The sequence below is a fragment of the Papio anubis genome, chromosome 13 (assembly GCF_008728515.1).
Source record: "Papio anubis isolate 15944 chromosome 13, Panubis1.0, whole genome shotgun sequence".
Taxonomy (NCBI): domain Eukaryota; kingdom Metazoa; phylum Chordata; class Mammalia; order Primates; family Cercopithecidae; genus Papio; species Papio anubis.
In genome coordinates this window covers 70,704,410-70,730,366 of record NC_044988.1, presented here as the reverse complement: position 1 = coordinate 70,730,366, position 25,957 = coordinate 70,704,410, and the positions used below count along the sequence as shown (strand labels likewise).

General features: G+C 42.5%; 1 protein-coding gene and 1 long non-coding RNA gene across 7 annotated transcripts; one reads left to right on the top strand and one right to left on the bottom strand.

Moving 5' to 3' along the window:
• Positions 1–19,967, top strand: PGAP4 (post-GPI attachment to proteins GalNAc transferase 4). Of its 6 annotated transcripts, none has more exons than XM_009188400.4 (2): positions 1–22; positions 17,785–19,967. In XM_009188400.4, exon 2 carries the CDS (start codon positions 17,862–17,864, stop codon positions 19,071–19,073), a length of 1,212 nt encoding a protein of 403 aa, XP_009186664.1. In that variant the 5' UTR covers positions 1–22; positions 17,785–17,861; the 3' UTR covers positions 19,074–19,967. The 6 variants fall into 6 exon arrangements, with proteins under 6 accessions (XP_009186664.1, XP_017805171.1, XP_003911479.1 ...); XM_017949682.3 differs by lacking the exon at positions 1–22 and adding an exon at positions 4,824–4,842; XM_003911430.5 differs by lacking the exon at positions 1–22 and adding an exon at positions 6,727–6,995.
• An 894-nt stretch (positions 19,968–20,861) lies between these two features.
• On the bottom strand, positions 20,862–25,736 carry LOC116270051. The gene is made up of 2 exons (XR_004177949.1): positions 25,342–25,736; positions 20,862–22,201 (listed from the first exon to the last, which is right to left on the bottom strand). It is a non-coding gene; the product is annotated as an uncharacterized LOC116270051 (long non-coding RNA).
• Positions 25,737–25,957: the final 221 nt, after the last annotated feature.

The following is a 25,957-nucleotide window of genomic DNA, read 5'->3' as shown; positions in this document are numbered from 1 at the left end:
ATAGAAATGATAAATACTCAAGGTGATGTATACTCCAAATACCCTGGCTTGATTATTACACATTCTATGCATGCAACAAAATATCATGTGTACCCCATGAATATGTAAAATATTATGTATCAATTTTTAAAATCCTCCCTTGACATGTAAATTTGGGTAATCAAAAGTAAGTCATATATTTTGGGAAAATCTTTGGGTTTGTAGAAGAACAAGAAAAGTAGACATAAAACATCAATTACCATTGACATTTAGTAGCTGGTAATTTTATTAGTAACTAAACATGTTACTTCAGACCATTATCTGTCTATCCTTTTGCCTACATGACATGCAGAGTAAAAGAGAATTTCTTATAAAATACCTAACTAATTAGAGTTCCAGCTTCCAGTAATGGTGGAGTGAACTGGTAGATCAAACTGCTTGGCAGATGACTTTTATAAAATCTGGATGAAATATAAAAGGGCACTGAAAAGCAATCTAAAGCAAGCAAAGAGTAGAGGAGAGTTTACTTTTGATAAAATGTGACTTTTCTGACTGAGTGTATTATTCAATCTCCATAGCTCCTGAAGCAGAAAACCGCAGCTTTAAAAACACGAGGTGGCAGGGGACACAGTTCAGTGCTGGCACAGCAGCTGGAAAATTAGGGGGAAAACGTTAGAAGCAAGAGAGCAGCAGAATGATGGAGACCCACAATCTGAGTATAAACTCTGCGCAAATCCATGGCTGACTGCTAAACTACTCACCTGTGGGTAACATCCCAGGGAGGCCAACAAAAAAAAAGCAGAGAAAAATCAGAAGAGAGTCTCTTTGAAAGATAAGACTGCACTTAGTGAGATTTATAAGTTTACTATTTTTTTAAACTAAATGTGCACAGCTCAGGCAGCAGAAAGCAGAAGCCTTACTTCCTTGAGATATCAGGGGGCAGATTAAAACTGGAAGAGCAGTTTAAGGGGGAGTTTAGGGAGAAAACTCCAGAAGCAAAAAGACAGAGAGAATAAGCCCAGAATCAGCATAATTTCTGCCCAAATGCTTGACTAATGACTAATCTACTCAGTCCCAGGAAAGATACTAAGGGGGACAGTCTAAAAAATCAGAAACTGAGGGAAGAAAGAAAAATCAACAGTGATAGTAGCAGCTACAGGAGACATATGGTTTGAAAACTGAAATTTGAGACCAGGCAAGTCAACCGCCTACTAGAACAAAAACCCAACAATCTTCAGAAAAATGTAACAGAATTCAGAGTTGCTATAATACATTACAAGGTCCAGTCTTAACCAAAATTTATTAGACATGCAAAGAAAAAGAAGCATGGGAATGCTAGAGACGCTATTTTAATATCAGAGACTTTAAGACAAACATTACTGCCAGACGGGTGGGTGGCTCATGAGGTCAGGATATTGAGACCATCCTGGCTAACACAGTGAAACCCCATCTCTACTAAAAATACAAAAAATTAGCTGGGTATGGTGGTATGCGCCTCTAGTCCCAGCTACCCAGGAGGCTGAGGTAGGAGAATAGCTTGAATCCAGAAGGCAGAGGTTGCAGTGAGCCAAAATCGCGCCACTGCACTCCAGCCTGGGCAACAGAGTGAGACTCTGTCTCAAAAAAAAAAAAAAAAAAAAACTACTGCCAGAAACAGTTATTTCATAATGATAAAAGATATCACAATCATAAACATATATGTACCAAAGCAAAAAATATATGAAACAAAAACTTATACAACTAAAAAGAGAAATAGACAAATTCATAATTATGTGTTTAACAGACGTTTCCTATAATTGATAGAACTGAAAAAAATCAGTACAGAAGAAGGCGTAAATGACACTATTTCCTACACAGATCTTAGTTGATGATCAAAGAACACTACATCCAGCAATTGCAGAATGCACTATCTTTTTAAGTGCCTATGAAACATTCCCCAAGACAGGCTATATTCTGGGCCACTAAAAAAATTCCCCAACAGATTTTAAAAGAATATATGTGTGTGTATATATATATACACACACATCCTGTAAGATTTCAGTCTTTAAAAATATTTATATATGCTTTAATATTTAATATTCTTTGAGTTTATATATGTAATGTATTTTACGTATATTAAAAGAATAAAATTAGAAATCAACAAAAATATCTAGAGAAGCCCCAAGTATTTGAAAATTTAAAAATACATGTCTGGGTAACATGCATAAAGAATAAATTACAAGGAAAAATTGAAAATATTTTTATCTGAATCAGATAGTCAATATGACCTGTCTTGTAGATGTTAATCAGCTTCTTTAGTCAAGTAGTGCTTGTTTAATGGGCCTATGTGCAAAATGGCCATGTCAGTAGGAACAGATTCTGAATGATTTCAATAATTATACTGATCAATTTCAGTAATATGCTGATTTTGCTACCGTTCATGTTAAGTGCTCAAACTGTCAACAGCAATGATCAAATACTGGTTCTGTGATATGGCATTATTTCCTAGAAGAACCAACTGGCTATCTGGTGCCAGGTTGGTTATACTGCACATCTGTTATCATGGGGGGAATAACCATTTGTCCTCTGTAGAGATTTCTGGGTATGAATTTTCCTTCCCAGGCCACAGCACTTCTGCTAATACCACTACTCATGGACTTACAGAAAACTGTACTATTGCCTTGCTCTACCACATATTACCTTTGCCCAGGGGACCCATTTTACAGCAAAGGAAGTATGACAATTAACTAATATCTTTGGAATTCAGTGATCTTACCATGGATCCCATTAAACAGAAGAAGCTGGTATTATTAAATGGTTTAATGGTCTCCTGAAGGCTCAGTTATGACATCAGTTGTGAGACAACACCATGAGAGGTTGAGATGCTATCCTCAAGAATGCAATATATTCCTTAAATCAATAGCCAATGTGTGGCATAATTTGCCTATAGCCAGAATTCAGACGTCCAGAAAGCAAAGATATATTCCTCTCACTATTACAGCAAAAAAACTTACTACAGGGATATTTTTCTTCTTCCAAGCCCCACAAACTTAGTAGATTTGGAAACTCTAATATCCAAAGAAGAAGTACTTCCACCAGAGAATTCACAGCCTGTTGAGCTGGAAATTGGAACAAGAAAAGAAAAGCACCACTATATAGCCCTAGGTAATTGATTACCATACCAGTGGGAAATCGGTTGCTCCTATACACTCAAGTCAAGGAGGACTGTATCTAGAACCTAGAAGTTCATTAACAAGTCCATGTGAGTACACACATATCCGATGGTCCTGATGAGTGGAAAACCGAGGCAACTCAGTAACGAGAGGTGCACCAAGAACCTAAATCTTGTAAGATCAAAAGTTTGGGCCAAGCGCGGTGGCTCACGCCTGTAATCCCAGCACTTTGGGAGGCTGAGGCGGGCAGTTCACTTGGGGTCAGGAGTTTGAGACCAGCCTGGCCAAAATGGTGAAACCCCGTCTCTACTAAAAAATACAAAAAAACTAGCCGGACGAGGTGGCGGGCGCCTGTAGTCCCAGTTACTCGGGAGGCTGAGGCAGGAGAATGGCGTGAACCCGGGAGGCGGAGCTTGCAGTGAGCCGAGATCCGGCCACTATACTCCAGCCTGGGCCACAGAGCGAGACTCCGTCTCAAAAACAAACAAACAAACAAACAAAAATTAACTGGGCGTGGTGGTACGTGCCTGTAATCTCAGCTACTGGGGAGGCTGAGGCAGGAGAATTGCTAGAACTTGGGAGGCGAAGGTTGCAGTGAGCTGAGATTGAGTCACTGCACTCCAGCCTGGGTGAAAGACTGAGACTGTGTCTCAAAAAAGAAATAATAAAATAAAATTAAAAAGTTTGGGTCACTCTGTAAAGAGGTTCATACAGTGAAGTGCTGGCAGAGAGAAAGGGAACACGCAATGGGTAGTGGAAGAAGAAAGCCATGATTCCCAACTTAAATTTCATGACCAACCATAGAAGTAGGGATTCTAACAGTTACATTTCATATTGTTTGTCCTCCATCCCCACTCTTCCCATTAGGAAGGGTAATAGTAATGATTAATATTTTATATCTCAGGGATATGTTCAATACCACAGTTACTGGAACTTTTTGTGTGTCCCAAAAGGTGTGTTCAATTTTTATATGAAAAAAAGTACAAGAGAAGATGTTCAGAGCAAGAAGGAATAGACTTTACTGCATATCTTCTGTTTATGCCTCCTGATCATCCAATCAGCTCTGTGTCCTGTGAATTTGAGCTATATGGATTACATCAAGGGCTCTCTTGCCCTCTGATTTCTGGTTGGGTTCAGCCAATGGCAGACACTAGCAGGAGATAAGATGGCAGGAAGAAAGTAGAGTTATGTTTACTCTCCTGGCTCTTTCCCTGATGGGTCACCATAGGTTCACTGCCTCATTCTATTAGTGACAGGTCCCATAGGATGTCTCCCTTATCACAATTATTCTTTTGTTGTTTTAATAACTGTTTCCTTACTTTGCTTATCAGACCCAGGATTCGTAATAGTTCCTTGGTATCAAGCCCTAGGCTATGCACTGCACTGTGCCTTATTGGTTTTCTTTGATTTCACCCACACCTTTGAGAATAGACTTTTTTCATTATCCTGTTGTAGTGTGTTATTTCTGACCCAAGCCTAACCAATAAAACACCTTACTTGCATGGAGGTTAAGATGTTTACTATAATAATTGTAATAGTGCCCTTTACTAGTCTCTAACCTCTTATTTAATTCTTCTTCTTTTTTTTTTTTTTTCTATTTTTGCTTTGCTTTGAGAAGAAATATAATATGTTGATTAAGAGAAGGAACGCTGAAGCCAGATTTCATGGGTTTGGATTTTGGCTTTTCCTCTATCTAGCAGTTTGACTTTGGGTAAGTTACTTAGCTTACCTGTCTCATGGGGTTATTGCAGTGATTAAGAGTTAATAAAAAGCACTCAGGACAGTATCAGCCATAGAAAGTACTACGAAAGTGTTTGATTTTACTATTTAAAATATTTATCCATACCTGATATAGTATGCATTTATTTGTTTATTATCTATTGTCCACCCAAATGTAAGCTCCCTAAAGGCAGAGATTTCATTTTATTCATAGCTGAATCCCTACTCTCTAGAAAGGCACTATCTCATAGAACTTTCGGTGATGATGGGATGTTCTATAGCTGTACTACAAAACAGTAGCACTAACCACATGTAGATATTGAGCATTTCAAATGTGGCTAGTGCTACTGAGGGACTGATTGTTACATTTTATTTAATTTTTAATTAATTAAAATTTAAGTAGTTACATGTGACTAGTGACCATGAGATTGGACAGTGCAGACATTGCCTGGAACATTATAATAGGTACTCAACGAATCTTTGTTAAACAAGTGAATAACTGCCAACCATTTAGAGAAAGCTAGATATTTTGGCAGGTAGAATGCTAAGCACTTTATATACATTATGTCATGCAAACCTCTCAACAAACCTATGAGGGAAATATTACTGTTCCCAATACATAGATGAGAACATTGAGGCACAGAGGAGTTAATTTGTCAGAGCCAGTAAATAGATTAGATTCCAGAACTGAGCCAATGACATGAATTGAATTAATGACATGAATTGAATTCGACCCAGGTTGGTTACAATCCTCCAATTTCGGAGTATGAGACTCCCAGTTTTTCTCCCAGGAAATGAAACTACCTTCCCTGTGCTATATCCAGCTCTCATACTACCCAGCCTCACATATAGACTTTCCGACATTCCTAATGACAAATTCCTTGAGTGCAGGATCCACACCTCATTCTTACTTCATTGTCATCTACAGTGTTGGCACTATGTCAGAACCATTCTTCAGTAAATGCTGGCTGAAAGCGTAGAAGACGAATGGATGCTCAGGTGGATGTTTGTAAGGTTCTAAAGGAAGTTAATATCTAGTATCAATTTTACTCACACAAGAAGAAATCATATGAGCATTTACTGGCTTTAATGCTTTATCTTGTGACCACTGAACAGACCTTTTAGAACAAGTGTTGGCAAATCAGGCAGTAAATATTTTAGGCTTTGTGGGTCATAAGGTCTCTGTCACAACTGTCCAACTCTGCTGTTCTTGCATGGTAGCAGCCATAGACAATATGTAAATGATGACCATGTTGCAATAAAACTTTGTTTATGATCACCAAATTTTGAATTCATATAATTTTCATATCTCTGAAATATTCTTCCATTTTTAACCCTGAAATGTCACAAAAAAACATTCTTAGCTTGTGGGCTGTACAAGAACAGGCAGCAAGCTGTAGTTGCTAACCTGTGGCTTAGACAGGCAAACCTAAGATTAGAAGCACTGGGTAAGGCCGTACAACTGTGTGGTGAAAACCCATTCAGAAGGGAAAGTCCAGGGTGGAATGCAGGAAGCTGTTCGTTTTCTTTTGTCCTCCACATTTTTCCTCCCCCGGATCATTCTATATCTTTTTCCTGTTTGCTTTGCCGGGATTGTTCTCAATGTGCATACCTTCCCATACCTCAGGCGTTTTGTCTCTCGTGGCCATTTGTGTTTAAATTGAGAGTTTTGAGAAGACTGAAAAAATTCAAGACCCAAAGTAATAGCTTTCTCACGCATTGAGAGATGTCGTTCCATTGGTGTGAATAAGTCTCTGTGTACCCACCTGATGAAATATAATGCTGGCTTCTAGTTCCCTCACAAAAGAAACAGGCTTCCTGTTTGCGTGACTTGGGGGCGACTCCTGCTTTTCCCTGGCTGCCCATCAGTTGGCGCCTTTTGCCGTCCTTTTTCCCCAAGCCGGCTTTGGGGGCCGCGGTCGCTCCGCAGCTCGCGGGTCACATGGCCCGTCTGAGCAAGGGGAGCCCTGCGCCCGAGCTGCGAGGCGGGAGGAGGTGAGGCTCGGGCGCACACCCAAACCGCGCTGCGCCCGCTCCTTCCGGGCCCCGGCGATGGCGCCTCCACCGGGATGAGCTAGCCAGCCTGGGCGATACCAGAGGCGGCCCTCGGCGCGCGCAGGGGACCGAGCTGATCGCCCCAACCCGGTAGGTTTCTGTTGCGCACGATCTGCTCAGCCCTTTTGGCGCGGTGGTCGGAGCCCTGGAGAGACACCAGAGCGCGGGGACAAGGATTAGGGGTGGCCACAGCTGGCACAAGCAGGGCAGCTGGGGGTTGGGGAGAGGCGTCGCAGAGGGCCTGTGCCCCTGGCAGTGCGCCTCGGGCAGGCGGGTTGCCTAGCGGCCCTGCCCGGAGCTCCCACCGCTTCCTGCCGGAGGATTGCGAGGTCCCGCAGGGTCCCCGGCGCGGCAGGCGCCCGCGTCAGTGCGGGGATGGTTGAGTGCAGCGGGGGCGCCTCCCTGGCCCTCGCCTGCACCAGCTGCGCTGACAGGCCAACAGAAGGACGCGAGCGGGGCGCGTGCCAGTCTGGGTAAGACCCTCGCCGAGCCTAGCAGGGCCGAAGCGCCAAGGGGCCTGGCGCCTAATGGCCGCCCGCAAGCAGAGGACCCTCGCAGCGCGTCCACACCTTAGGTTCGCCTGGCGCGCCGAGAGCGCGGCCGCAGTGTTGGGTTTCTGCGGGCGACCTCGCAGCCAAGGGCTGGGGGAGGGCGACTGGGCAGAGGAAGGCGTCCTTCCCAGCACCGGGAAAAAACAGCAGAAGGGAAGAAGCGCAGCGATGGAGACGGTCAGCTCGGCCTACGGGTGGGAAACTGAGGCTCAAGCGTGGCAGGGACTGCCCAAGGTCAGCGACAGACACTAGATCCAGTGCCCTGGACATCGTCCCCCATTCTTTTTCCAAGAGGGAGGGTTAATTAGGTCCACCTGGGCGTGTCTCACCCTCTTTCTGGCCCTTGGCTCGGGCGTCGCCAGTGTCGCACTGCGCTCAGGGTGTCTTGGGGCATGAGCTCCTGCAGGGTCGTTGTGACCCGCATCCTCTGCTCGACCCACGCTCTCTCCGGGGGACCGCAGGGCGGCTCCAATGATGATCTCACCATGCGGACCATTAGCAATACATGCAGGTGTGTGTGCGCGTGCATGTGTGTGTTTCTCCAAGAAAACTAATCCTTTTAAGGGGAAATAGCTTTTCTTTAGGGTTGAATTTCTAGAATGCACTGCACTAGGTACTTTATGAGGTGAGAAGAGAAAACTAACATTATTAGAATTATCAGAATGTTGTAAGGATACCCTTATTAGAAAACATCCAGGAAACAAAACTCCAAAGGAGAAACAAAATAAAAATAACTTAAAACTTCAACTTCTAGATGGTTTAGATTTTCTGCATATCTTAAAATTTTCTCTATGTATACACATTTGCAGTTTTGAATCAAAAGTGTGGACCAAGAAATGGTATCTTGTCTTAATTTGCGTATCTTTGATTACCGGTAGGAATTAACACTTTTTCCTCTGTGTAGTAGCCTTTTGCATTTCTGTAGGTGAGTTGATTGTTAATTCTTCTTCCCATTTTTCAGTTAAGTATCTTTCTCTTCCTGGTTTTTAAGCACTTTATGTGTATTACATATTAAAGGAGTAATTCTTTGTCACATGTTGCACTATAGCAAGTATTTTCTGTTAATTTTTACTAGTTCTAATTCCAAATGATCTTTTGGATATTTTGGTCTATTTTTTATTTTGATGGTTATAGGGGAATATAAATTTGACAAAACTCATCAAAATATATATTTAAGCGGTGCATTGTATTGTATGTAAACTGTACCTCAATAAAATTAATTTGTAAAAGCCTAGAAAATTATGATGCTGGGTAATGAGAGACAATCTGCCTAGCCAGATAGTAAAACCTGTTATAAAGCTTTCATAATGAAAATGACATGGCACTGGCACCACAATGCAGGGAGAGACAGCTGCCAAAATCCACAAACAGATATATATATGTAATTTAATTTGTTATAGCTATAGCAATTTAAATCACGAATTAAAAAATGGACTTAACAGGTGCCCTGTCATGTTCACCTTCCCAGTGTCTAACACAAGACTCAGTGTTCAATCGAATGCTTAATTATGATTATAAAAGTAATGCTCTTTGCAGAAGTGTAGATATCAAAACAGGAAATTGCCGTCCCCATACCCTTTGTTTCTCCTTCACTAAATTATACTCCACATTAAAAATAAAATGGCATATCTCTGCACATTTTTCTGTAATTTGCACTGACATAGTTCGCATTTCTCCCTTCTGGTCTTAGTCTACTTGAGCTGCTGTAACACATTCTCAAAGAGTAGGTGGCTTAAACAACAGACACATTTATTTCTCAAACTTCTGGAAGCTGGAAGTTCCAGATCAGGGTGCCAGTGTGGTCAAGTTTTGGTGAGGGCCCTCTTCCTGGTTTACATGTGAGAGAGCAGAGAAAAGAAGTGATCTCTCCTGTCTTTTCTTATAAGGGCACTAACAAAGAGCATGCATTACTAATGTCTGCACCCTTATGACCTGATTACCTTCCAAAGACCCTGTCTTTGAATACCATCACATTGGAGATTAGGATTTATAACACGGATTGTGGCTGGGGAGGAGGAGGACAAACGTTCAGTCCAAAGCACAACCCTAGCTAGGATTTCTTTTATGTCAACATATTTAAACCTTTCTCGTTCTTCTTAACATGTTCACAGCATACCCTTTTATGATTCTCTAAAAATCTGTTCCCTTTGCTAGGTATTTCATTTGCCTGCAGTTCTTCCTTTCTTCCTTTCTCCCTCCCACCCTCTTCCTCACTCTCTCTCTCTCTTTCTTTCTTCTTTCCTTTCTCTTCCTTCCTTCCTTTCTTCCCTTTCTCCCTCCATTCCTCTCCCCCTCTTTCTCTCTTTTTCTTTCTACTACAAACAAAACAGCAATGAACATTTCTCATCCATCTTTGGTAGCATGTGTTGGCATTTCTGCAGAGTAGATTCCTAGAAGTAGGATCGTTATGTCAAAGGGGATGCACATATAAAATGTTTATAGATACTGCCCCAGCACCCCAACATTTCCTCCAAAAACTGCACCAATTTATATGAAAGTGCCTAGTTGTTGAACTGTGCCACTCCCTCTTGAAGTAAATTAAATTCAGATGTTAAATATAGAGATTAATTATGGAGAAAGGGATCTCTAGTACCAAGTCTTTTCACCTGAGCATTATTTTTCTGTTTATTAATGACTTTTTAAATACCCTTTGGTAAAATTTTGTAGTATATGTATATATTCTGCATATTTCTGAAATTTATTTCTAGGTATTTGGGTTATTTTTTCCCTTTTGATTGGGATTTTTTATTCCCTTAGTTCACTGGTGATTGTTTATATGAAAGCAATCATTATAATATAGGTACAGATATGAACATGTAATGCATATATATAGTACCTGTGTATATATACTTGCTATGTATATTATATATTATTTTTACATATTAATTCTGGTACCAACCATGTTTTGAAAGTCTATTGCCATTTCTAATGGTTTTTCAGTTGATTTTCCTGGGCTCCAAATTTGTGCAGGCAGTCGTGCATATTGGTTGAGAACATGGGTTCCGGACACAGTCTGCCTGGGTTCAAGTTTTGCCACCTGCTTAAAAGCTTAGTTTTTTAAAGTATAAAATGGGCTTAGTAGTCATACTTCTCATAGGCTTTTTATGAGGATCGATAGATGAAATGCTTAGAACAGTGCCTGGCACGTAAGTGCTCCACAAACATTTACAAATAAGTCCATCTCTACACAGTATATGACCAGCTCTTTGATACTACCAATTTTATAGCTGAGGACCTGAGACCCATAGAGGTCAAAGAGGCTATTTATTTGCTCAACAAGCATTGAGTGTCTTTTATGCATAGTTCTATGCTGGGTCTGTGAGGGATACCAAAGATAAATCAGACTAAATCTACTCAAAAGAGATTTAAAAGTCCAATCAGATCATAAGTCAAGGGCCATAAACAAGGCCATGGAAGACAACAGGCATCATGGAAAAACATGAGCTTTGAAATTTATCCTTGTGCTTGAATTTCCTGCTTGCAACTTGGTAGCATCAGTTTTTTTCAACTAAATGGGATTAATTCCATGCTATATGTAGTATGGCCTTAATAAGCGGTAGCTATAAATAGATGAGTCTGAAGTAGAAAGTGACGAATGAATGCCCTGGAGGAAAAGTTCATAGAAAGGGCCCCAGTACTTAAGGGGAAAAAAGAGATTCTTTCTGGTTCGAGAGGTCAGGGTTGGCTTTTGGAAGAGGTACCTTTTGAGCTGATTCTTGGTTGAGTTAGACAGTGTGAGGAGCAGAAATGCAGCTGGAAAGATAGTTGGAACTGGATTGTGAAGAATGTTGGCAAATAATTTGAACTTTATTCTATAGTCATGGGGGAAATCATTGAATAGTTTTACAGAAAAGAGTGCCATGTTCTGACTTATGCTTCAGAGTATCAGATGGATGCTGATCAGGTAAAACATCACCAATCATCTGCACAGTGTCCTATGCTGACAAAGGGCTAACATAGCTATTGTCTCTTCATCGTCACAATGGCTTTTTTTTTTGGAGACACAGTCTCACTGTGTTGCCAAGCTGGAATGCAGTAGCACAATCTCGGCTCACTGCAACCTCTGACTGCCTGGTTCAAGCGATTCTTCTGCCTCAGTCTCCTGAGTAGCTGGGATTACAGGCACGTGCCACCACGTCCAGCTAATTTTTGTATTTTTAGTAGAGACGGGGTTTCACCATGTGGGCCAGGATGGTCTCAATCACCTGACCTTATGATCGGCCCGCCTCGGCCTCCCAAAGTGCTGGGATTACCAGCGTGAGCCACTGCGCCCAGCTGAAGTATCTTTTATTTTCCTATTTCACAGAGAAATAAAATAGGCTCGAAGAGATAAATGATTTTTTTTTTTTTTTTTTTTTTTTTTTTTACAAATTGATCGAATTAGTGAGCGTTAGGATGAGAACTGGACCCAGATCTTTTGGCCTGTGTTGCTCATTCTGGAGGTCAGAAGCTTTGTTAGGAGCCTATTGCAATCAGCTGGCTTGGAGGTGCTGAGGAGGTATTAGAGTGTGGCAAGCGGGAAGGCTTGACAAGGGGAAGGGGAGGGGAAAAGAGGAAAAGAGAGGCATAATAAAAGAGGCTGTAGAGGTGGGATTAGGAAGTGAGTGCATGGAGGTGAGAAGTTAGAACTAACTAGTTAACTAGGGTTTTAGACTGAGTTGCCTGGGAAAGTGGTGGTGCCATACATATAGTGGATTTGGGAAACAGAACATTCTTGAGCACTCATCCCCTGACTCACACCCTGGTATTGTGTCTCCCACACCCGTGGATCCTTTAGTTTAATTTTCAGAAGTTGCACTAAAATGTAACTGTTGTTGTCGCTCCATTTATTCATCTAAGCCCTAGTTCATGTTCATTTCTCAGAGTCTGTGGCCTTTACTGTCTTCCCTGAGCCCTACACTCTAGACATGGTAACAGGTAAAGAATTCTGTTTAGGGAAGGGCTGTGTTTCAAAGAGCACATGCAAAGCATGGGTAAGAACTGGGTATGTATCGTTCTGTAGAATTGGAGCTGTAATGGTGCAATCGTTAGTAGGTCAGCTCAGAGGTGCCAGTCAGTTCACAGTGTCTCTGGAGCGTGGGCCTCAGCCTGTGACATCATGGGCAACTGGAATTCCGGAAAAAAACAATCAGAGTGGTAACATAGACATAGCCCTCTTGTCTCACCCTTATGATTGGGCTGGGAGTAAAAAAAAAAAAAAAACTCCTTCCCCAAACTAGCAGTGAAAAGTCCTATGTTTTTATATCTGTTCCCCTAAGGCTATTTATCTTTTATCTTTTTGTTTGTTTGTTTGTTTGCTTTCTTTGAGACAGGGTTTTTCTCTGTCACCCAGGCTGGAGTGCAGTCGTACGATCGTGGCTCACTGCAGCCTCAACCTGCTGGGGCTCAGGCAATCCTTCTGCCTCAGCCTCCTAAGTAGCTAGGACTACAGGAACATGCTACCATGCCTGGCTAATTTTTGTATCTTTTGTTAAGTCTGGGTTTTGCCATGTTGCCCAGGCTGGTCTGAATCTCCTAGGTACAAGCCATCCACCTGCCTCAGCCTCCTAAAGTGCTGGGATTACAGGCTTGAGCCACCACATCCAGCTATTCATTCTTCTTAAAACCAGATCAGTAAGGTGAAATACATTATAGGTGCCATTGGACACCACAGCCTACTGTGCAACAATCGGTTAAATCTTCTAAGAAAATATTTTTAAAAATAAACAAGAACATACTCCTGAATGACTCTATAACTCAATTTGGTTGGATTTTCAGCAAAGCAGTCATCTAATCTTGAATAAAGGATCTGATCCCAGCTCCTGTGTCCTAGGTGGGTGTGGTAGATTGCATTATTGTTCAAAATGCCCCTCCCTGGAGTACATTTCTGCCCCTCCCTGGAGTAGATTTTCTGCCTCTCCCTGGAATACATAGATTTCTCCAGTCATTGGCTTCAGGTGTGGCCATGTATCTTTTGGCACTCCCTTCTTGCAGGAAAATGACATAACTGCTCTGTTGAACTTAAGTTATTATGTGACTTGTTCCAGTCAGTGAAATGTGGGTGGAAGTGATCTGTGTCACTTTTGAGAAGTAGCTTTGAGAGCCTGCTTGTGGTGCACTATTCCCCTTTTTTCTCTCTACCACAAAACCAGCAATGTTAAAACAACACAAAACAAAAAAAACAGTTCTATCTGCCTGGGTCCTAGAGTACAAACAGCAGGCAACAGAGGCACAATTGACCTATAAAGGACAAGTAATATGAGCAAGAATTAAATCCTTGTTCTTATAACCCACTGAGATTTTTGGGATCATTACTGAAGCCTGTCCTTATTCTTGCAGTGTGTAATGATTGGGGTTGGGGGCTGGGTCTTAAGCCCTGTGAGCATTCTAAAAAAATTTCCATACTCTCTGAGCAGATTGCTAGATGCTTTCTTTTCTCCTCAGGATTTAGAAATCGGCCTGTTGCTTTTTTTTTTTCTATTGAATCTTCACTTTCCCCTCCTTCTGCTCTGTGGGAGGAGTAAATCTTCCTGTCCCATTGTTTTGGCCAATGGATGATGAGTAGACTTGATTTGTGACACACTGAAACAAGGATGTAAATGTACCTGCATGTTTTGACTTGGCCTCTTGTGCAGCTTCCAGGCAACATAGGAACACACCCCAGGTGACTGTTTCTTCTGCAGCTAAATCTAGAAGGAGGGGCATGTGGCATGAACTAATTCTGACCTACATTCTGGAGCTGACCCCAACTGAGCCACAGCTATCCACAAACCCGTATGCAAGAAATACATGTTATTACTTTAAGTTATGAAGATTTGAGACTGTTAATCACCCCAGCAAAGCTGATTAATATAGGCAGGGACCATGTGTCCTCTGAACCGAATCCCTCTCTTTTCCTTATTGTCAGTGGAACAGCAGTCTCACAGACATAATTTTAAAGTGAATGACTATGTGAGATGTTAATGATTTTATTGTACCCAGTAGCATAAATTCCCTGGGACCCAAGGTTATCTTGATGTTAGTACTAGGTGTTCCCATTTCTTTCCTCTGTGACATATCATAGTAAGTGATAGTCCTTACTATGTGCCTGGCATTTTCCAAACTGCCTGCCCTATCTCATTGTCTCTAGTTCCCTCCTCTAGATTGATCCAGCTCCCTTGTGGTAATAGCAAAGGCAGGGATAATAGTCTGAGCAGAAAGCCACTTGAATGCCTCCTTTTCCAGAGCCAATACTGCAGGAGTGTGAGCTCAGCCCAATTCTTGTATTGGCTTCCATTAGTAGTGATGTGGAACTGGTGAGACCACGTGGATGTGCAACCACATGATTTGTTAACTCCATTGCCCTGAGCAGAGCAGAGGAAGAACCAACCAGTCTGCAATATACTGGACGTTCACAAACCAGCAAGACTGGGGTTGCATACTATTCAAACCTCTCTTTGCTTTATTCCCTCTTTGGGTACTATCCTGATCTCTTAGTACTAGGATTGTCTGTCTCTAGATTGATCCAGCTCCCTTGTGGTAATAGCAAAGGCAGGGATAATAGTCTGAGCAGAAAGCCACTTGAATGCCTCCTTTTCCAGAGCCAATACTGCAGGAGTGTGAGCTCAGCCCAATTCTTGTATTGGCTTCCATTAGTAGTGATGTGGAACTGGTGAGACCACGTGGATGTGCAACCACATGATTTGTTAACTCCATTGCCCTGAGCAGAGCAGAGGAAGAACCAACCAGTCTGCAATATACTGGACGTTCACAAACCAGCAAGACTGGGGTTGCATACTATTCAAACCTCTCTTTGCTTTATTCCCTCTTTGGGTACTATCCTGATCTCTTAGTACTAGGATTGTCTGTCTTACCTTTGAGTCCCATAGTACAATCTGCTTCTGTGGCTGAAATGAAACTTGTTTCTCTACTTGAGAAATTACCATGTCACTGTACTATAGACATTTGATATTCTACACAACTGTAGAGGCTAACTGCTGTAATAAAGTCCAAAAATTATTGGTGTCTAGACACAGTGGTTTATGTATTGCTCACAACACAGTCCACTCTAGTTTGGGAGGGTACTGGGAGATGGGCAGTGGGAGGGACATCTGTTCCATGCAGTCCCAAAACTGGGATATGTATGTACAGGATTCAAGGACCCAGGCTTCTGCCATCTGGTGACTGTACCCTCCTCTAGATCCACCAGGGCTCTCCATTCAGCTGGCAGACGGGGAAAGATAAAGTCGAAATGGCACATCTGTTCTCAACTACCTTGTCCCAGGTGTCACCCCTGTCACTTTGCAGACAAGCCCTAGTCACATGACTCCACCTGGAGAAGGCAAGCTAGGAAATGAGGTCTTTCTGTGTGCCCAAGGGGAGAGCATGGATATGAGAGCACTGGCTGAGTCTGCTCCACAGCAACCTCATATGGTTCCTGGGCAATCCTCCCTTTGCAATAACTCACAAACTACACAGTTTTCCTCCAAATGTGTATAAACCTTATTATGCTTCTGAGGCAGGAGATTTACTTTCTGTACTGCAGACACCATTTAGTTTTGCATTGACCCTACTAGCAAAGGACTGGCTTTGTCCTTTTAATTCTGTTTTTTGGCAGTAGTCTGTTTTCCATCAGAACATCAGACCTGCTTACTTCTGAAATATTATTATGAGTTTGAACATATGGATAGATTATAATGGCATTTTTACTCTGCATTATTTTGCTTTCTAACGTATTTTATATTCACAGTAACCCTAAGAGATAGATATTATTATTTCCATTTTATTTATTTATTTATTTATTTTTTGAGACGGAGTCTCACTCTGTCGCCCAGGCTGGAGTGCAGTGGCCGGAGCTCAGCTCACTGCAAGCTCTGCCTCCCGGGTTCACGCCATTCTCCTGCCTCAGCCTCCTGAGTAGCTGGGACTACAGGCACCCGCCACCTCGCCCGGCTAGTTTTTTGTATTTTTAGTAGAGACGGGGTTTCACCGTGTTAGCCAGGATGGACTCAATCTCCTGACCTCGTGATCCGCCCGTCTCGGCCTCCCAAAGTGCTGGGATTACAGGCTTGAGCCACCGCGCCCGGCCTATTATTTCCATTTTAGAGCTGAGAAATATAAGATATAGAGAGGTAAACTGACTTCCCAACAAGTGAGAGGTAGAGCTAGGATTCATACCAACATGAGCCTGGCCTCAGGCCCATGCTCTGAATCATTACATCACACAGCATTTTTTCCTGGACCAAACTGAGGACAACTGTCTCTTCCATATTCACCTCTGCCTTTCCCTGCCCCACCCCAACCCCTCTTCATTGAACAGCTACTCATGGATCTTCCTCCAGATGTTTCCTCCCTCCCCAAGCCTAGGGCTCTAGAGTTTGCTTGCTTATGGGAGATACTTCCTCTCATCGGTTCCCACGATCTACAAAAATAAAATGGGAGAACAATCAGGATTAAATTAATATGCAATGTTAAGTATAGTTGCGTGAGATTAGAAACATATGAATGGAAAACAACATTAAATAACAAAGATATTTCAGAGAATCCTAAGTATTCCTTCTCTTGTTGGACAAGTTTTTTTTTTGGAAATTGCTATATGCACAGTTAATCAACAAGTATTTTCTGGGCCCTTATGCTGGAACTTGCTCTAAATCTGTGTATTTCCTTTGTGCCAAGCCTTGCTTTTTTGCCCCTGTTTTAAGAACCCATTGTCTGTGTACCTGGTGAATAAGGATCCTAACAGCCTACCTGGAGATTTTCTGGCACATTGTAAACCTAACTAAGTATCTTTAGGCATGGAGACTTGGTTGGATGCACTGAGATCTTGTTACTCAAAGAAATAATAGGCCGGGCGTGGTGGCTCAGGCCTGTAATCCTAGCACTTTGGGAGGCCGTGACGGGCGGATCACGAGATCAGGAGATCCAGACTATCCTGGCTAACACAGTGAAACTCCATCTCTACTAAAAAATACAAAAAAAAAAAAAAAAAAACTAGCCGGGCGAGGTGGCGGGCACCTGTAGTCCCAGCTACTCGGGAGGCTGAGGCAGGCATAAACCTGGGAGGCGGAGCTTACAGTGAGCTGAGATCCGGCCACTGCGCTCGAGCCTGGGAGACAGAGCGAGACTCCATCTCAAAAAAAAAAGAAATAATAAAAACATCCCAGAGGCTGTTAGCAGACACGACCAAAGAACGGTTTACTGCAGAAAATACTTTAAAGTCTCTTAAAAGCTACAGAGCCTTGAATTATAATTTCTGGTTTGATATGTGCTGAGTTCAGTTCTTAGCCCTTTGTTTTTTTGTTTTTTGGTTTTTGTTTTTTGTTTTTAAAAAAATGCTTACCCTTACCATTCCCTACTTCCTCTCTCTTTAGGTTTGATTTCTGATGACTCTGGCCTGAGTTCCAGGATGGTTTTTTCTTGGGACCAGACATAAACAAAAGTTGACCTCATGAGCACTTCAACCTCTCCAGCTGCCATGCTCCTCCGGAGGCTGCGGCGACTCTCCTGGGGCAGCACTGCTGTCCAGCTCTTCATCCTAACAGTGGTGACATTTGGCCTGCTGGCCCCCCTGGCCTGTCACCGACTTCTGCACTCTTACTTCTATCTGCGCCATTGGCATCTGAACCAAATGAGCCAAGAGTTCCTGCAGCAAAGCTTGAAAGAGGGTGAGGCTGCCCTCCACTATTTTGAGGAGCTTCCCTCTGCCAATGGCTCAGTGCCCATTGTCTGGCAGGCCACACCCCGGCCCTGGCTGGTGATCACCATCATCACTGTGGACAGACAGCCTGGCTTCCACTACGTCCTGCAGGTGGTGTCCCAGTTCCACCGGCTTCTTCAGCAATGTGGCCCCCAGTGCGAGGGGCACCAACTCTTCCTGTGCAACGTGGAGCGTAGTGTGAGCCATTTTGATGCCAAGTTGCTCTCCAAGTACGTCCCTGTGGCCAATCGCTATGAGGGCACTGAGGATGATTATGGTGATGACCCTTCAACCAATTCGTTTGAGAAAGAGAAGCAGGACTATGTCTATTGCCTGGAGTCATCCCTGCAGACCTACAACCCAGACTACGTCCTGATGGTGGAAGACGATGCTGTTCCAGAAGAGCAGATCTTCCCAGTCTTGGAGCATCTTCTGCGGGCTCGCTTCTCTGAGCCACATCTCAGAGATGCCCTTTATCTCAAGCTCTATCACCCCGAGAGGCTCCAGCACTACATCAACCCAGAGCCCATGCGGATCCTGGAGTGGGTTGGTGTAGGCATGTTGCTGGGGCCCTTACTAACCTGGATATACATGAGGTTTGCCAGCCGCCCAGGGTTTAGCTGGCCTGTAATGCTCTTCTTCTCCCTGTATAGCATGGGTCTGGTGGAGCTGGTGGGTCGACACTATTTCCTGGAACTGCGGCGGCTGAGTCCTTCCCTGTACAGCGTGGTTCCTGCCTCTCAGTGTTGCACCCCAGCCATGCTCTTCCCTGCACCTGCGGCCCGCCGGACCCTCACCTACCTGTCCCAAGTGTACTGCCACAAGGGCTTTGGCAAGGACATGGCACTGTACTCGCTGTTGAGGGCCAAGGGAGAGAGGGCCTATGTAGTGGAGCCGAACCTCGTGAAACACATTGGGCTCTTCTCCAGTCTCCGGTACAACTTTCATCCCAGTCTCCTCTAGGGTGCCAAGAAATGCCTTTCTGAAGTTGGCCACTTCTTGAAGATTCAAATATTGATCTCTTTATTTAGACGTGGTTGCCTGCAGGTATTTCACTGTTTGCTGTTGTTAGAGATATAGGCACTGGGGCAGCTGAGGAACATGAATAAGTCAAGAGCATTGGCTTTGGTAGCCTCCTGGCAGGAGCAGCAGTTTGCCACAGGTCCGGACCTCTCCCTCCACACAGCCACACTGCCTCATGCAGTCGGACCCACCCAGTGAGGGTGCATTTGAACCCTGGTTATATTCTCCATCTGTTTTTAAGCTCTGCTTTGTGATAGAGCTTGTGACTGCCAAAAATCTTGTGCACAGTGATATGACTGTTTTAGGATCTTAAGGGTAGGATTTTGTGAAAGGTGAGATCCTTTGGAATTGAGTTCTTTCTCATTGGGTATGAAAATGGATGTATGTTTAGAATATATGCCTCACGAGGCAGGACCATGTAGATAGATTCCATTTGTTTCCTTGACCTGGTATAATAAAAACTGATAAAAGCCGTGCAGTACCCAGCATCTTGGAGGCAGGTGATCTGGCTTTTCTGTTACCTGGCATTTTCGTTTCCTATATATCTGTAGTGCACTGATAATTGATATTGTTAATGAGAACTTTAAGGCACGACAAGATCTGGAAGAGCTTCTGAACCATCACAGTCAGATTGCTTATGTTGAGTAGTGATTTAACATTGAACATTTCTGTACTACTCTGACTCTTTGAAAACTGGACATTTCAGAATGATATAGTGTGGATGAGCTCTTTACAAGTGGCATATCATTTTTCCTGACTTTGCTGGCTGACTGCTTACCCTCATTTCTTTTTCTTCTAGGTAGCATGATGTTATAGAAGAAAAAAAAAAAAAAAGCATGGACTGAAGTCAGAAGACCTGAACTGTTATTTCAGATCTCTGCCATGCCCTAATGATGTGACCACCTTGGGCAGGTCATATAGTCACTCTGGGTCTCAATTTTTTCACCTGTAAAATGAGGGCAGTCAGTAATACTTACCTGTTAAAGTTGCCTTGAGGATTAAATGGCAGAATATATGTAAAACGCCTAGCAAGTGCTTAGTCCACAGAAGACATTTGGCAAACTTTTCTGTCCTATAATAAACATATACAACTCAAGCTTATTTCAGAAAAAGATATTGGTGATGTTGTTTAAAGTATGAGATAGGGCATGGGGCTGCCACCTATATACCAGCTATTCCAGACCAAGCCATGCTAGAATAAAGACTGACTTTTCATTGTGACCTCTGAAGGATGTGCAGCTCAGCTTTCACCTAGTGCCACCTTCAGCCAAGCCAAAAAGAAGAATTGTTCATTCAAACTGGAAATGATCTCCAGCTTGGAAATGAGACTCCTCATGAGCTTATTCTAAGATCAGAGTCTGAAAATTACTTTTCTCCAAAGTTACAAATAAAGGTATTTTAACAGTACTATCAGACTAGTGACCAACAAGTTTCTTGATGAGGACGGATGATGACCAAGAGTTCAAGCAATTGTCTAGTTTCTTTCGATGCCACAGTTTGCTTTTAAATTCCCACAGGGAACTTCCATCTGGAGACCCACTCAACACAGAGGGATTACATAAAGGTTGATCACCCACACTCTACAGATGAACAATTTGAGACCCAGAGATGCTAAACTGCTCTGCAGGTCACAAACCTCACAGCAGCATAGCCAGAATGGGAACAGAGCTCTTCTGACTTCAAGCCCCTGCACTTTTTTCTTAACCAGATTAATTTTATGAATATCTATGTGGTCAAAGTCTCTTTTGTAAAATCTGAGTGTAACCTGGACTAAATCATGTCTCTGTAAGCTAAGATGGCAGAAACACATTGTCATGTTAGTTTGGGGGAACAAACAGATATAAGTATGTGTTGTAATGTTATAGTGAGCTGTTATTTATCCCCCAGCAATGTCCAAAGTGATCAGAGCTACTAGATGACTTATTATAATGTTCAGATCCCACTCCTTCATTCCTTCTCTCCCAGTGACCTGTGTACCCCCAAGCTTTAGAACTGAACCATCTCCAACTTAGAACTCATTAGAGTTTGTTGCATTAGTGATTGGATCTCCTCATGAAAGTTTTTTGACCAATGACAGTGGAGCCACTTTAAGCCAGCCAGGCCCAAGATAGGGAAGCACTGCTGGTTTACATTTCTGCTCTTTCTAATTCAGTTGTCTATTGCATGCAGTCATCCCTTCCCTTGACTTCTCCATTATGGAAGGCTAAGGCCATCCCTCCTTGTCCAGTTTCTCTACCTACACACTAACATGCCTTTTCCCCATGGAGCTGAACTCTGTCAGCTGTCCTTGGACATTTTCTGCAGATGCAGGCTTAGTTCTGCTCTTTTGTTCCTACCCACTTCTAAATCTTCCTCCATTTAATCCCTTATTCTTATAAGGAGTCTAATTTTTGTGTATTGTCCTTGATTAGGGCAGCTGACAGCTTTACACCAAAGCTGAAGTCTCTCATTTAATCCTAAGCAAGGGGCTAGAGAGAACTAAGATATCCTTCCCATATCAAGGGACATAGGTTACTAGAAGGGTGGAGGTCTCTTAACAGGCTCACTCACCTTTCAGAGTTTAAATTATGATCAGGCTTAAGAAGCTCTCTCTTGTGACTGAGTGTATTTGCCTAGACATGTCTGTGAAAATAAAAGCACCCATTTTACTAAGGCTTTCTGAGAAGACTTTTATTCTTCTCTGTCTTTCTTTTTCATGAATGGATTTTTCTGATGTAGCAAATAGTATGGGCTCCCTGCCCCACCACACAGTTTTGTAGTCCCAAGGGGGCCATTCAGAAGTATTGGCTGCTGCCTGCACAAGCAACCATGGCCACAGATCCCTGGATCACAGCAATGTCAGAGCATTTATCCATCTTTTTCTGGGTTAAAAAAATTGGGGGTCACCCCTGCGACCCAAATCATCTTACCTCTCACCAGTATACCCCTGGTACAATGTGGTGATCATTCCTTCACTCTTTCCTGTCTCTTGGTCTAAAAGTCTTAGAATCAGTTGCAGAGCTGCCATGTGTGGTATTCCTGTCTGTGCTCCACTGACAAACCCAAGAACATGCAGCAACACCCGTAGCCTGAAAGAAAAAACCCAGCCTTCCCCTGAGAGAAACACACAGGCATCCCTCACACCCATCCTCCCCCAACTCCCAACACACACTGAAAACAAAACCACTAGCAACAACAAAGTAAAAAACAGCTGTGTGTGATGATGGAAAGATTTCCTCTTAGCACTTGCCATTCCCTCTGCTTGGAATGCATGTAAGAAACATTGTATAGGGGCTAAAATTGTGCACTATAGCCAATTCTCAGTCCCTAGACCCCATTCTTTGTTCCTCTTCCTCCTGATTTCCTTCCCTAGACCATTTCTTTGTGTCCAGTGTTCCTTTTGTTCGTAGGCAGTTCCACTGTGAGTCTTATACTCTTTCTCATTCATTCATTGCTCACTATGTGTCATGTTCTATTCTAGGTGTTGGGGATATAGCAATGAACGAAACAGAAGATCCCTGACACTGAGGAGCTCATGTTCTATGGGGAAGGTGAAGCGGAAAAAAACTCAAAAGAATAAATAAGGGAATTTCAAGAGATTTCAAGGAAATCTAACTAGGTAATGTGATAGCAGGACCTAGGGATAGGGAAGGGCATGGACTGCTTTAGATAGGATGGGAAATCTGTTGGGGGATATTAAAATTGAACTAAGACCTCAATTACATGGAAAAATTCAGCCAAAGGAAAAGCATTCCAGAGAGAGAGAGCACGGCAGTGCAAAGGCCTTGCAGAAAGAACCAGTGTTAAAAGTCCAAGGATGAAGAAAAGCCAGTGTAGCTAGAGCTTGAAGAAGGAGGATGGGAGTGGGAAGACATGAAGATAAGTTTGCAGGGGCCAGATCATATCAGGCCTGGAAGGTGATATAGCTGTTTAAAGTTTATTCTAAATGCAATGAGAAACCAGCTCCTAGCAAGATAATAAATTGCTTTGCCAGAACATTAACTGTCCATTATTTAGTTCCTTTGCATTCTGCATAGGCTGGTCTTACAAAGGTTCTGTGACAGTAGGGCATCCATTAAAGATCTATTACATAAGGGAACGTGGGACATGCAAGAGCCGATGACAAATGTAGAAACCCTCTGTTTCACTTGGCATCTCTGTCCTTTTCCTCATCTTTCTGATATTTTAAAGCTACTGTGTTCCTACATACATATGCTATCTGTTCCTTCATTCTCTGATAAATTCATCATTTGCCTTTACATTTTCATCATTTTCACCCCCAAATGGTTAACGTAAGTGCTTTTTTTGAAATCATTTTATTCTTTCATATTTCTGTGTCGGTCGCTAGGAGAAAGACCAGGAAAATCTGTTAAATTCTAAACCAAAAATTCCCATTCACTGCAGAGTGATGATTCGCAACACTGCTGCGATTCAGGCAATGGAGTGTCCTGAAGTGACAGCACATCACCACTGCAGTCCTAATAAATTAAGTCTTTTTGTTTTGTTTTGTTTTGTTTTTTGGTCTGCTAGCTCTATTAAATTTCCAATCATCTTTGGCATAGTCCCAAAGATTTTCCAAATAGTATCCAACCTAGAAAACAGTTTCAGTTAATAAGCATTTTTTCAGCAAATTCTATTATAGTTGGGATAAAAATATCCAGTGACTTAAAATTACCCAACTTTACGTCATGTGGTGCTGTAACTCAACAGTGCATCATACAGTATATAAAAATCCCACAGTAATCAACTCCAATTAAAGTGCCTCTCCACCTAAATTAAATTACCAGTTAAATAAGTTCTCCCAAATGAGGAGTGTATCTAAGGTAGATTAGATTAGTTCTATCAAACTTGTATTCTTCATTTGCACTGTGATATTCTCACCATTTTTCTTCAAATAACAGGAATGCACAATGCAAATGTTTCCATTAAACAAACAACAAAATCAGTTAACAATTTTTAAGCAAACAGCTGTAATCTAATTCCCCATTGTGGTTTTTTGTTTGTTTGTTTTGTTTTTTTACCTGCAAACATTGGCTGCCATTTAATTTTGGAAAAGAAATACACAGAATTTTCAGTTTTCCTATTAGGCATGTTATTCACAGATTTTGGGATTCAATGTTTCTAGCTTTACCCCAAACAGGGCAAAATTTCTGGTTAACCAGTTTTCAAGTCAACCAGTCTGTGTAGATTTATTTCCAGGAATGTGTTTGTGCAGTGCCTCTTGTCCTTCTCAACCCTAACCTTCTCCAGCCCCAGTGTATCCAGAATCCATTTCCAACTGGAGTTCAGCAAAAGTTTGGCTTCCATTTAGCTCCCCCTCCAAATAAGTTTATAAAAGAGGAGGCAGGCTTTCATCTCCTTTCTGGATTGTACACATAGAATACATCTAAATTTTAAAAGCTATGTATGTAAAAAATGGTGTGTGTCTGTATCACATTCAAAATCTAGTTCATGTACTATTCTGCAAGGAAATACATCAAACAAGTTAATCATGAGTAAACCTAAATTTAGCAGTTTATCCTTATCTTAATGAATACCTAAATCCTGTTTGCGATATTCACTCAAATGACTCAAGCTTTCTCCTTTTTAATCTCGTTGAACTTTTAGCTGAAATGCCGCAATCTGCAGAAACACATTTCCGTGTTTGAATCAGGAAAGGCTTGGAAGAGATTAGAATAACATTATATTTCATTTTACCAGTTAACACCACAGGAAGAACTATTTCAGCCAAACTAACCCCTTCTTGTCACACTTAAACGTTAACCTTAACCCCAACGTAGACACATACTAAAATTCAAAATTGCATCCCAGGAGGCCTTTAGGACAAATTAATTTTTGTTCTGTGAAAGGCACCTCGTGTCATGTTTCATATCAATTTACATTTATTGAGTGCCTACTGAGTGACAGGTGCTGTGATCAGTGCTGGAGACTCAAAGGTGAGTGAATAAGACATGCCTTCTTCCTTTCAGAACCTTGGCCCCAGTGAGGGAGTTAGCAACGTGGGGTAAGTCCTGAGATGGCAGGATCACACGGTGCTGTCTATAAATTGCCCCAAAGCACTGAGACTCTAAGTCATCCCATCTCCCTTAACTTCTCTGCAACCTCTTTTCTGAGGACGACATGATCCAACAAAAAAGTCTCCTACCGACAAAGAGAATGTTTGACACAAACACTTATTTTCAGAAACGATTGTCTCCCAAAGCGCTTGGCTTGTCCAAAGATGACTTACCTTGTTGGCCGTCCCTTGCCACACCTGTCTCAAAAACAATCAAGGCTGAACCCAAAGAGTTTCATTGTCCACCCCTCCTTGCTGACAGAAGCTTGCTGATCTGCAAATGGAGAGAGGACTGGGAAGGTCACAACTTGTCCTTGCTCCCTCAAGGTAAGTGTCATCCCTTAAAGCTTGCCTGCTGCCTCATTGCCTTTCCCAAGTCTTGTGCCAAGTCAGTGCTTCTCATATCATAACTTCACTGTAGCTGGTTGTGAGTTGGATCCGGTCTCCTGGAGTTCCCCTCACAGAATGACTACAGCTCACCCATCACATGATGTAAGAGTGCCCTTCTTTGAACCCTGCAGAGTTTTTAACCAATGACCACATATTTCTTCCACCTGTTCTTGTCAGTGTTTCCACAGGGACCCAGAGACCTGAAAAGACACATTCCTTACTTTTAAAAATTAATTTGTTTAGACAACCCACACTGGTATTGGCCAGAGTCCTCAGACTGGCTCTGAGGATAGCTGACTAAGCTGCTGCTCCAAAATGCTGGAATATGTCATCATTCACAACCATTGTTCATAACCATTTGACTACCCTAAACACCCTAAACCTTACCTTCAAGGATTCT

Bases quoted from the DNA above. Each gene is read 5' to 3' on its own strand.
- PGAP4 (XM_009188400.4), top strand. From the start codon at position 17,862: ATGAGCACTTCAACCTCTCCAGCTGCCATGCTCCTCCGGAGGCTGCGG.